The following is a 12,081-nucleotide window of genomic DNA, read 5'->3' as shown; positions in this document are numbered from 1 at the left end:
GCGGTTGGCCTCTACACCAGTGGGGTTATATTCGTTGACGATGTTCTCGTTGATTTCTTGAACCGTGTCTCCGAGGGGGACGCCTCGTATGACTCCCTTGGTCATGCCATGGGGGGCCTATTCGTAGGCGCTGACCTCGTGCTCATTTCCTTGGACGACAATCTTGGTGACTCCAACGTACCGGTTAGCATTTTCTCTCTTTGAAGTACTGATGACAACGATGTTTTGCTGGTAATTCGGGCATATCACGTCCCGGATCCATTCTTCTTTGGTGACTCCAGCCGCAGCATAAATGGCCCGGCCAACTTCCATATGGCCGACCTTGCTGATATTCAGACCCCCGCGTGGTCTCACCACGATCTTGGTATCGTCTCGGGGCAATACAGGCATGCGCGCTCTCTTGATTAACGTATCTTTAGCGTTCCCGGGTCTATGACCGGCACCGGAGGGTTTTGATTGAAGTGCATTGGGTAGACCTAGGTCTCGCTGACGTGGTCGGGACTTGCGTTCACCGGCGATGCGCCAGCCCAGGGTCCTGGTTACTTCTTCGGGGTGAATATCCTCCCCTCTATTTCAACACTCATGGGAGTGGCCATGATGCAGGTAGAATTCGGAATAATGAGCGTTCCAGCAGCGACCGCCCGTCGGCCGCGGCGGCTAGGACAAGCGGTCGGCGGAGCAAGCCTAGGCTTAGCGACGACTCGCCTTGGGTGGGCACACAATTGTCCTTAAAGTCCCTAAAAATGGTCCCCTACCTCAAAGGCAGGTATCCTCGTGGTCCTGATGACTACACGGAACACTTGGTGCAAGAATTTTTGTAGCACTAGGTGATAATCCGGCACAGTCATCGAAAAACTGCGAAGCCGATGTGAAGCGCGTCCCACCGTTATGCGCCTACTTCTTCCTCCTTAAGGTTAAACGTTTACGATCACGAACAGGTAACGTGGCAATGCGGAATCAGGCAGTCATGTATCGGCTACGCCTTAGGCTCAGAAACGATCTACGAACGGCTAGACCAAATAACGATAGATGAACATGGAAAATATAACTTAAGGTTAAGAGTTTACGATCACTACCCAAGTTATATTTTACATGTTCATCTATCGTAATTTGGTCTAGCCGTTCGTAGACCGTTTCTGAGCCTAAGGCGTAGCCGATACATGACTGCCTGATTCCGCATTGCCACGTTACCTGTTCATGACACTTACTCTCCCTGTTAACTAATATACAGTTCTGTTCATCGCACAGATCCACCGCTAGAGAACCGTTGTAATCACTATGCCCGTCTAAATCCTTCATGTGCGCATTCATATCTCCCACTAATACCACCTGCCTTGATTTCTTGAACTCGTTAATATCGCTTCTAATGAGATCAAACAATTGCTTATTTTTAGCTCTGCTATCACTACCTGTTCATAGGTAAGCTACTCCCAGCCACGTCATGTTTAGTTCCCATGTGCCACTAATCCATAAATGCTCCCTAGAAGTCTATTTTATCCTTTGCCAACTCATACCTCGCCTAATTAGCATGCCTACACCTCCGCCTTTCCTTGACCCAGTAATTCGGTAGCACTTATCCCATACAAAATTTCCAATAACAGGCGGCTGCTTCAAATCTCGTAGAAGCGTTTTGGTCAAGGCGTACACGCTAATAGCTTGGTCATTCAGCTGCGTTCGAATTTCGAGCCATTTTTCCTGCTTGCGACCACCCTGCATGTTTACAATAAATGAAAGCGTTTTCATCGCAAGGTGCCTATTGGCGATTTGTAACGTCTTTATTTTTGCGAACGCTGTTGAATGTTGTGCGTATATCACGGCGCAAAACAAATAACAGTTTATTTATGTTCCATCCACGCGTATCCTGCACTATCTGTTTATCAGGATAGAGTCCTACCGCATCACAGTAAACCGCAAAAGCCAGGAACATGTGCAAGTGTGGAGAACAGTTTCTTAAAAGTTACATAGCCTGCTCTTTTACACACACACACACACACACACACACACACACACACACACACACACACACACACACACACACACACACACACACACACACGCACACACGCGCACGCGCACACACACACACACACACACACACACACACACACACACACACACACACACACACACACACACACACACACACACACACACACACACACACACACACGCACGCACGCACACACACACACACACACACACACACACACACACACACACGCACGCACGCAAGCTTTTCTTCCACGCGCCGAATGTGCTTGCCGCACGAAGCGCACCACCTTCGAAGGGGCATGGTCTTGATCACATTATAGCCCTTATGGAGTTGTAACGATACCTGACAGGAGGCGTAAACGACGAGTTTGTCCCACACTTGGGAGGGCCTCAGCGATGGATTCTGATGCAGCAGGAGAGTGGTGACCTTGGTCTTTGCGGCGAGGACCGCCGTCAGGGTGCACTCGCTGGCTGTGCTCTGGGGAAGCGAGAGGTAGAGACAGCATCGCGTTGGACTGTGTGAAGAATCGAAGCGAAGAACTTTGGAGTGGCGAAAACTGCCAATTTGAGAGAGATGTTTCAGTCAATATTATTCCTAAGGAGGCGCAAAGGGGCACGTCTGTTGTGCAGGCGACGCGGAATCTGAGGCGAGTCGATTACTTCTTAGTTTGTGAGGCCCTATATCCAATACAATAAAAATTACGCGAGCGTACCAACAATGATGGAATGTGCCCACTCACCGAGGTTCTTTGGGGGGATCGACCTTGTCAGTCTAGGATACTCGCTTCTGAAACGCCGCGAGGTTTGTCATGAAAAATGACCGTAGTTTGCCATCTAAAACAGTCGGAATGGTACCTCAAGAAAGCAATCAGTTGCCTATAATAAAGCCCAATCCAATGCTTGAAATATCTACTTGTGAGTCGCGACGCCATAAAAGCATTGTTGTATGTCTTCTCACTTTAAGTGCCACCTTTATTGGATGCAATTTCATGGAACGCGTGACTGAAAGGGAAATTGTGCCATACTTGTATGACGCCGCCACCGTTGATACCAGGCGTGGAGAAGAGGAAGTCACTCGGAAGATCGATAGCCTTTCCCAGCCAATCCATGACCACCATTTCCAGTTCGGTGTTTGCTGGGCTCGCAATCTGGAAAGTTTCCCGGAAAATGTGAGACACTACGTATTAAAAAAGGTGAAAAAATTCTCCTGATAACGGCACCGGCAAAAATGCTGGATTTTTTTCGCAGTCTACGTATGCCAATCTGGAACTCGGTGCGTTCATGAACCTCTCAGTGAACATCGGAATTTTAGGTTTTTCGAAGTTCGTAGCGAAGAAACTCGGCCCTTTAGCCAATAACCCATCCCTTTGGGGGCCTCCCCGCACTGTGTCAGTATCTTGCATACACACGAAATCGGTTCCAAGAGTACGCTCCATATACGATTGTTTCTGAACCGATGCGGCTTACTTCACCAAGACGTAAAATTACTATTTAAACATTGCTCTTGCGCTAGTTAAGAAATCGCTTCTGCGTAAGGCTAAACAACAATCGGATCTTTTGTTTAAATAGAGTAGTATACGAATTAAAAGTACATGAAGTGCGGGATCTAGAGGTCTGTATGCATACTGTCTAAGTGAGACCCAGTACGGTTGCCAGGACATGGCCTCCAAGATCGTCACCTGCGTTGTGGCGAGCCTCGCCAGGGCTCTTTCGCCACAGTCAGAAGGCGATGTTGCGTGTGCCGCTTGCTAGCAAACGGTTCAGAACGCCCAACACGTAATACTTATGGTTGTGCTTATGGCCCATGCGGACGGTGCGGCTATAAGATCGCATTGACATCTACTGAGAATGCGCCAATTGTATACGCCCTGCAATTGCGCTTCGTGCTCGCCCACTCGTATATTAAAGACAAGACTACAGGCAGGCATATATTAAAACGTGGCCACCGTACGGCAAACATACTGAGAATAAACGGGTCTCTGAACTTGGCAAACACCGTGTCGTGAAGTTGTATTCACGACAACTTGTCTGATTATATATACTTACGCGTGTTGTCGGTTCCTTGATTGTCGACACCTGACCGCAGATTCCTGAAACTGGTAACATTATACCAGGTGCTTCAGCGAAGAGTGCTTTCTTTTTTAAAATACCGGAACAGTGGAAACACTTTGAGAAAAGAGGTCGTACTATTTCGACAGCGAGCTATTCGAGGCAGCGGGTGCGAGGTTTTATGCGAAACTCACCAATAAACTGTAACCAAAATTTATTATTTAGCACTTTGATAAATAATTTTAGCGCGCACCTGCTTTCGACAAGTTCATCTCTGAAACATAACATAGAGCACCGTGGTATTCGACATAGTTTTGCCTGCAGTGATGAGGGAAAGTTTTGAGGAAAGATACCTGCGGAATGTGCTTCGAATTCTGGAGACGTATATCTGAATACCTTCCATGCCATGCAAAATGTTTGAAAAGTACCCATGTAAATCCGACTATAGCGAACGTGGAGCTGAGCATGTCCGCAAGAAGCGAAGGCGGGCTTTGGCCTGTTGGGAAGTAGGCATGGAAATGTGGTGAGTGCCAGTGGGTCATCTGCAAGAGAAAGAAAAGAAAGAAAAAAACGATATAAATATATGGTGCTGATCGCACCAACACTCATTAATCTTTATCTAGCAGAATAGCACAATGTGATATAAATTAATGTGAGAAACAGCGGGTTGGTTGCCAAAGCTCGCTTTGCAAATCTTCCTCGGGAATTCTTTTACCCGCCATGGTTCTTAGTGGCTTTGGCGTTGCGCTGCTAAGCACGAGGTCACGGAATCAAATCCTGACCGTGGCGGCTGCATATCCATGGCGGCGAAATGCAAAAATGCCCGTGTACCATGTATTGCATGGTACACGTTAATAATGCCAGGTGGTTAATGAACAAAGGTGAAAATAAACGTGGTAGCGACCAGTGTTTCCGGTACCGTTAGTCTTCGGCTGATGAACGATGTTCATCGGCGAATTTCCGGGTATGTCGACTTCAATGTCTTGACGTCAGGACTTACCTAGGATACCTTGGTGGATTAGTTTGTGCTTTTTCCGTTAACCTTATTGACTACTAATAGCCACACAGTGCACAGTCACCCTCCGCGGTAGCTCTCTAACTATGGCATTCCGCTGCTGAGCATGAGATCAAGGATTCGATCCCGGCCACGCTGGCCGCATTTCGGTGAGGGCGGAATGCAAAAAAAAAAGAAGACCCTCGTGTACCGTGCTTTGGGTGTACGTTAATAAAGAAACCAAGGTGGTTAAAATTAATCTTGAGTCCCCCACTAAGGCGGTCCTTGTAATCAGACTGTGGTTTTGGCATGTCAAGCCCCAGAAAATAAAAGTAGTAGTATTGAAAAAGAAAGACTGCACCGCTGACTAGCGGGAGCATCAGCTGACAATAACAGAAGTAATGACCTCTCTTGTTTGCCGACCGAATGTTCTACCTTCAAATGTAAGTTGTTTTTTCAGAGGTTAACATTCAGGAAAAAAAAAGAACTGGAAGGTGATTCAACCTCTAGTTGACGTCGATAAAAAACAATGTATTCTTGAGTGAGTTGGGGATGAGAATGGGGCTAAGTTATTGCACTTGTGTCACCCCTCGTGCGAGGGGAGTAGGAGGAGCGTCGGACTGCTGAAATTATTTTTACTGCACTTTCTTAAGCATCAGCCCACATTTTTAGACTGCGTGTACCCACGGGAACGGGCCATATTTTTAGACTGCACTACCTTCGGGATGGGCCCACATTTATCGACTGCTTATCTCCGGTCTCGGCACACGATAGAAGCTCGAAACACGCATATGCAATACGGTTAAGTGGGGGTAACTCGCCAAGGAAGACATTGTCTTCAAAAGTAAAAGCAAGTATGCACGATAACTTGTCGGAACACATCACATTAAAAAAAGAAAGGAGGATCGCCTGCGTGAGCGACAAATCTTCCTGGATAGCTCGGTTGGACGTCAATGTATTCTATAGGCTGACTGCAAAATGCACTGAATTATGTATTCTGGCGCTAAGCAGACATTTTATTTGAGATGGTAGTTTGCGATGATCCAGTCCATTTCTCCTTGTGTGATGTCCGTTCAGCCACCCAGTTAATCACATTACCATCAGTACTTTGACAAGCGTAGCTTCAGCGCCTAAGCGTAAGTCGGAAAGCCGCGTAACTTCGTGTCGATCCTGGCTTTATTCAATTCCTGCCTCTTTTAGTGGTTTACGACACCGGTGTTGGTAAGGTTCATGCGCGATAGCATTTGTCTAGTGCATTGAAAATTCCGAACCTGTTTCTTTTTTGTAATTTTTTAAAACATTTCCACGGATGCACACCGTGAGCAATCGACAGAAAAAAAGAAAAGAAAGTGAACGACCTAATAGCCTTTTCGACCATGCGAAAACGCGGCTTCAAGAGCCGCTTACGCAGCCCACACGCAATCCCGTGGGGTCTAGCGCTTGCCGCAGTATTTTCACTGCAGTGCGAGGTTACAATCAGCGCTTTTATTGTGCAGTGCTTCAAACATTGTAGTGGAGCTCAGCCACAAACTTTCATAGACTGATGGCATGAATTTCGCAGAAATGGGTTTTAAGCACCGATAAACTTCCCGCCGGTGATGCAGTATTAGCTGCGGGCCCTGCACAGTGTTTCTCGTCAGTTAAATTGTGCGTGCTAACCGCCCTCTGTACTCTTTCGTAGTGCTACTCGTGCCGTGCCTAAAGCGCGGCCGAGGCCCCAAAATCAGACACGCTTAACACCAGAGGACGACCAGGTTGGTACAGCGCGTTCTATTGAAAAATGCTCCGAAAATATTTGTTGCGAGCCCATTTTGCTCATATATAATTGAGGCGCTCTTCGTCAGCGGCACTTTTGGTGGCGGCGCACCTTTTTTTCTTCCTTTCTAGTGTTCCTGTACAAGGCTCCCACAGGGACTCGAAAATGGTATCACCCTAGTGCATGGCCAAACCCTTGAGCGACTGCACTAATCTTTTTCGTTGTCGTCGACGTCACCGTCATGGTCAACTTACGTTTACTGCGAAATGAAGGCCTCTTCCATCGGTCTCCATTTACCCTTGTCTTGCGTGATCTGGCTCCATCCCATGCCCTAAAGTTTCCTAATCTCATCGCACCACCAAATCCTCGTCCTCGACTGCGCTTTCATTCCCTCGGCGCCCATTCTGTCACTCAGAACAGGCCATCGGTCGTCTGGCTCGACGCATTACACGACGCGCCGAAACCATAAATTGCCCTCCTAGCGCTTTATGACTGTATTGTATTGGCAGTCTATTGTAGAAATGTGTTAAAACACAGAGTATCGATCGCAATAAAGAAATTGTGATGTCGGAAACATCATCTCGGTGGACAAGACGCTGCTCCATCTAAGGGTTGCCCAACTGTGGTGTCATGACACCAGTGAACTCAAGAACCGTGGTGTAGGCCTGCGCGCCGGTAAATGTAGACAGTTGCGGCGCCGCGCGCTTCGCAGTGGTGTATTTGGTTAAGTAAACCACACGTGACAGTGAAGCATGCAGTTGAGTAAAAAAATAGAAAAAAAAAGAATAAATGAGCTCAATGGGGCTTTTCAATGGGACCCAATTGGTTCCAATTAGACATAATTGAAAGTCTAGTTGGCTACAACTGGCCATTATTAGAGGTTCAATTGATTTCAACTGAACATTAATGGAGCTTGGTATGCCATCTGGTTCTAATTGAACCTAATTGAAACTGATCGAGGAGTAATACCGTGAAGCAGCAAAACAGTTGGTAATATACAAGTGGTCCCACATATCTTAACTGAGCCAAAGTTTTAAAAATGAAAGGCACTCCGGACGCAAGTTGAACCGAATGCATAATGTTGGCACTGGCCTAGAGTTACTCAGGCTATATTTTTATTTTCCCCTTAACTAACGGATTAGTTATGTTTAATTAATCAACGTTTTAAGTATTGGCTGCAGACCCCAAGTGTGATGCGCAATGTTGTAGAGCACCTTGAGAAACTTCTCAATAAATTGTTTCCAACACGATATATCTCACGTGGTCCTTTTTTCGCATTTCAAGGAAAGCCCGCGAAATATGAAAAAAATACCACGTGACGGGGCGATTGCGCACTGTTATTGTGCTGCTCTCAAGCATGCGATGGACGAACAAGGTAGACTGCAGCCAGACAACCGCGACAGGGAGTTATGTCTGGTGTAGGTATCTGGGCATGCCGCTTTTACCGCACGAAGGCGCAAATGCATGCTGCTGGCCGAGCGTTGTCGAAACGATAAATTAAGCATCTGAGGCCACTAAAAAAAAGACGAAAGCAGCATCTTGAGTCTATATTCAAGCTATATTCAGACGATGACTCTTCGCACTGGCCCCGTCTGCTCTCCTTCTCACACATACTGCCTACCAGACGTTCTTTTTTGATCTCGTACCCCGCACGTGCGCATCGCTTCGTGACTGCAGTATCGGTGGCCACGTCTGGCTTCACACTTGTGCACCGTGACCGGCGCGTCAGTCCCTGAGAGAGTGCGCCCGCAGGCTGTTTCAGTTTACCGGATGGAGATCATACTTTATGTACCTCGTTTGAACCAATCCCAGTGAACTGCAATATATCCAGTGCTCCTCAGGCGCCCGTATCCCTGCGTGTTCTCCACAGCAACGCTATTTGGCTGTGACCACCGTTGAGCAGCAGATATAGCTTACTCCAATCAGGAAAAAGCGGACATGATTTTGGCTCTAGGTGTGTCAAAAGGACATAGAAGGCGCGCAGTTGAGCTATTTCAAATCTGGCATCCAGGTACGCGTCCGAACTCAATGACGATTGTGCGTGCATATGAAATGCTGAAACAGACTGGGACTTTTTCGAAGAAACGACATAAATCTTCAATCCTTTGTGAGGACGTGGAGACAGATATCCTGTCAAAGTTTCCTTCAAACCTACATGCAAGTGTTCGTAGTGTGGACTGTGTGGGTCCTGAAGGTGGAGTGTCAAAGTCTTCAATGTGGATCGAGAGCACTTAAGAAGAGGCAACTTCATCCGTACCACGTGCAGCTGTACCAGATGTTGGAGCCACGCGATTTCCAAAATAAAAAAAAACCCTGCAAACTGGATTATAATCAAGAGGAAGAGGACCTAGGCTTTGTGAACAAAATACTGTGGACCGATGAAGCTACCTTCTGACGTAATGCCCAAGTGAACATCCACAATGCTCACTATTGAAGCGACGAAAACCATCACTGCATTTTGAAGACATCATCAATATCAGTGGTCGGTTAATGTGTGGTGTGCAATTTACGGTGGCACTATCAATGGCCCCGTGTATTTTGGCAACATGCTTACAGGCGAAAGATACGTCAACGACATCCTTGATGGGGTGCTTGAGCATTTTCTTTGCGAAGTTACATTGGCTAGGATCAAGGATATTCGGTATCAGCACGATGGTGCTCCCGCGCACGTGCAGTAGAAAAGCTTGCAAATGGCTGCATTAAGTATTCCCGCAGCAGTGGATAGGACGGCATGGGTCCATTGCTTGGCCGGCAAGCTCGCCAGATTTAACTCCCCTCGATTTCTTTCTCTGGGGCTACGTCAAGGATCAAGTATACCGGACACCAACCACAACATCAGAAAACCTAAAAGAAAAAATAAGACGTCTGCAACTCCATCCCCGACACCATGATCAAGAACGCCTCGGAAGATCTGCCTATGAGATGCCAAATGTGCATTGCAGCAGATGGTGACCTACCTCTTCGAACACGCATTATAATCAAAGGGCGCTTTTTGGATTGAAGGTCACTGGAAAATCATTCCGGCCCCCTAACGCCGCCTACCCACCTATCCCCATTACACTCCGTAGGCAAGGCAGCCAGCTCTTGCCCCATTTTAAGCCTCAAAAAATAAACCTATGTTCTTGTTCTCTTTCGTCTCGTTAGACGCTTTATCGCTTCGGCACCGCTCGGCCAGCAGCACGCATTTGCGCCTTCGTGCGATAAAAGCCGCATGCCCAGATACCTACACCAGAAACGACGCCCTGTCGCGGGCCAGTCTCATTGCAGCCGACCTTGTTCATCCAACGCATGCTTGCACAATAACAGTGCGCAATCGCTCCATCACGTGGTATATTTTTTCATATTTCGCGGGCTTTCTTTGGAACGCGGAAAAAAGGACCACGTGAGATATATCGTGTTGGAAACAATTTATTGAGAAGTTTCTCAAGGTACTCTACAACTTTGCGTATCACACTTGGGGTCTGCAGCCAATACTTAAAAAGTCGATTAATTAAACATAACTAATCCATTAGTTAAGAGGAAAAAAAAAATAGTCTAGGTAAGTCTAGGCCAGTGCCAACATTGTGCATTCGGTTCAACTTGCGCCCGTAGTGCCTTTCATTTTAAAGCTTTGGCTCAATTAAGTTATGTGGGACAACCTGTATAGCAGCATCATTATAATTTGAGTCTTCAAATAAAATATCTGTATTTTTATGTGACCAATGGAGAGACGCATTTAATTTTTCGGGAACACACACACACACAAACGAGAAGAAAAGGGGTATATATATATATATATATATATATAGAATTGAGCGATGCTGCAAGGTAAGCAGGACGAGTATTTAATTACCTTGTAGCATCGCTATAGTTCTCTGTATACGTTTGAAAAGTAGCCTCACTAATTTCTCTTTACACACACACACACACACACACACACACACACACACACACACACACACACACACACACACACACACACACATATATATATATATATATATATATAGATATATATATATATATATTGATACATGCATATTGCGTGTTTCTTGTGGCCGATGCATGCGGGCGCCCCGACGAAGACGACGAACGCTCTGTGGCTCTCGAGCTGTCGGCTGAACTGGCTAGCGCTGCATTATCCTTTGTAAATACACTTTGTAAATAGTTTCCAGTTCTTATTCCTTCGTTCGCGTAACATTTTGTCGGAAGACGCCGTTCCCCGTCCTCGCCACGGAGCTACGCAGCGGCCGCACCATCCTGCTTTCTGCAATGGCCCGGTGACGACACCTCGTCTGTTTCTACTCCTGCGACCCCACCAACCACGTACGTTACGGTTACGAACCCCCGCGATCCTGGCATATTTTCCGGCCAAGATAATGTCGACGTTGAGGACTGGCTCACACTGTATGAGCGTGTTAGCCAAAACAACCGCTGGGACCCTACCATTATGATAGCGAATGTCCTATTCTTCTTGGATGGAACTCCTCGTGTCGGGTTCTGGACACACGAGGAAGAGATCTCTAGCTGGGATGCTTTCAAGGAGAAGCTCACCGACCTCTTTGGAAATCCCACCGGTCGGCAGCTGGCTGCTAGAAAAGAGCTTGCTACCCGAGTTCAGTCTTCTACTGAATCGTATGTCTCGTACATACAAGACGTGCTCGCTCTTTGCCGGAAAGTCGACGACAAAATGGCCGAGGTTGACAAAGTTGGTCACGTACCAGGCACGTACCCAAGGGGGGGCCCTGGAGGGCCCTCCCCCCCGAAATTAGGACGCATGCCCACCCACCTCCCTCCCCGCCCACGCCACCACTTCTCACGCACATTCCTAAAGCGCCGCCAAATCAAGGTTGAGACTTGACAGGTATTCGTCGGTCAACATTTTTCTGCCTTTTTCACTCCTTTTGGATGGCGGTAGTTATCGGCATCTCCTGGGATGTGAAGGCCAGTTTCCTCATCAATTCGGTGCCCGCGCGGATAACTCCAGATGCATTCAGTTGTCACCGTTTATTCAACGGTCACGCGCATCGTTGTTGCTTCGTTAGTTCAACCTTCTTCATTTAGACTGATCCAGGGACCAGGAAAGGGATTCGAGGTCAGCTGGTCTGTATGCACATGGAACGAGTTGGGGCCAGAGAAAATGCCAATTGCGTTTAACTTTTCTTTTTGTCTCATTATTTCCTCAAGTGACGGCTCGCCACGACGCTGACAGAACCTCGGAACCTTATACCCGTGATATGGGTTAGATAAGATGGAAAATAAGATAATGCGAGACAGCGTCCATCATCAAACCCTGCAATAACCCTTCCGC

General features: G+C 47.1%; 1 protein-coding gene across 1 annotated transcript in view; it reads right to left on the bottom strand.

Annotated features, from left to right (window-relative positions):
• LOC142578953 (aromatic-L-amino-acid decarboxylase-like) overlaps positions 1-12,081 on the bottom strand; it is a 111,092-nt gene that overhangs the window by 64,534 nt on the left and 34,477 nt on the right. Inside the window, exons 3-5 of the mRNA XM_075688695.1 lie at positions 4,470-4,583; positions 3,018-3,140; positions 2,336-2,470 (exon numbers count right to left, since the gene is read on the bottom strand). Coding sequence (XP_075544810.1) covers positions 2,336-2,470; positions 3,018-3,140; positions 4,470-4,583 — 372 coding nt within the window. The remainder of the gene's footprint in view (positions 1-2,335; positions 2,471-3,017; positions 3,141-4,469; positions 4,584-12,081) is intronic.

This window comes from Dermacentor variabilis, chromosome 1 (assembly GCF_050947875.1).
Source record: "Dermacentor variabilis isolate Ectoservices chromosome 1, ASM5094787v1, whole genome shotgun sequence".
Classification (NCBI taxonomy): domain Eukaryota; kingdom Metazoa; phylum Arthropoda; class Arachnida; order Ixodida; family Ixodidae; genus Dermacentor; species Dermacentor variabilis.
Note: the sequence above shows the minus strand (reverse complement) of the source record. Positions and strands in the feature narration are given on the sequence as shown.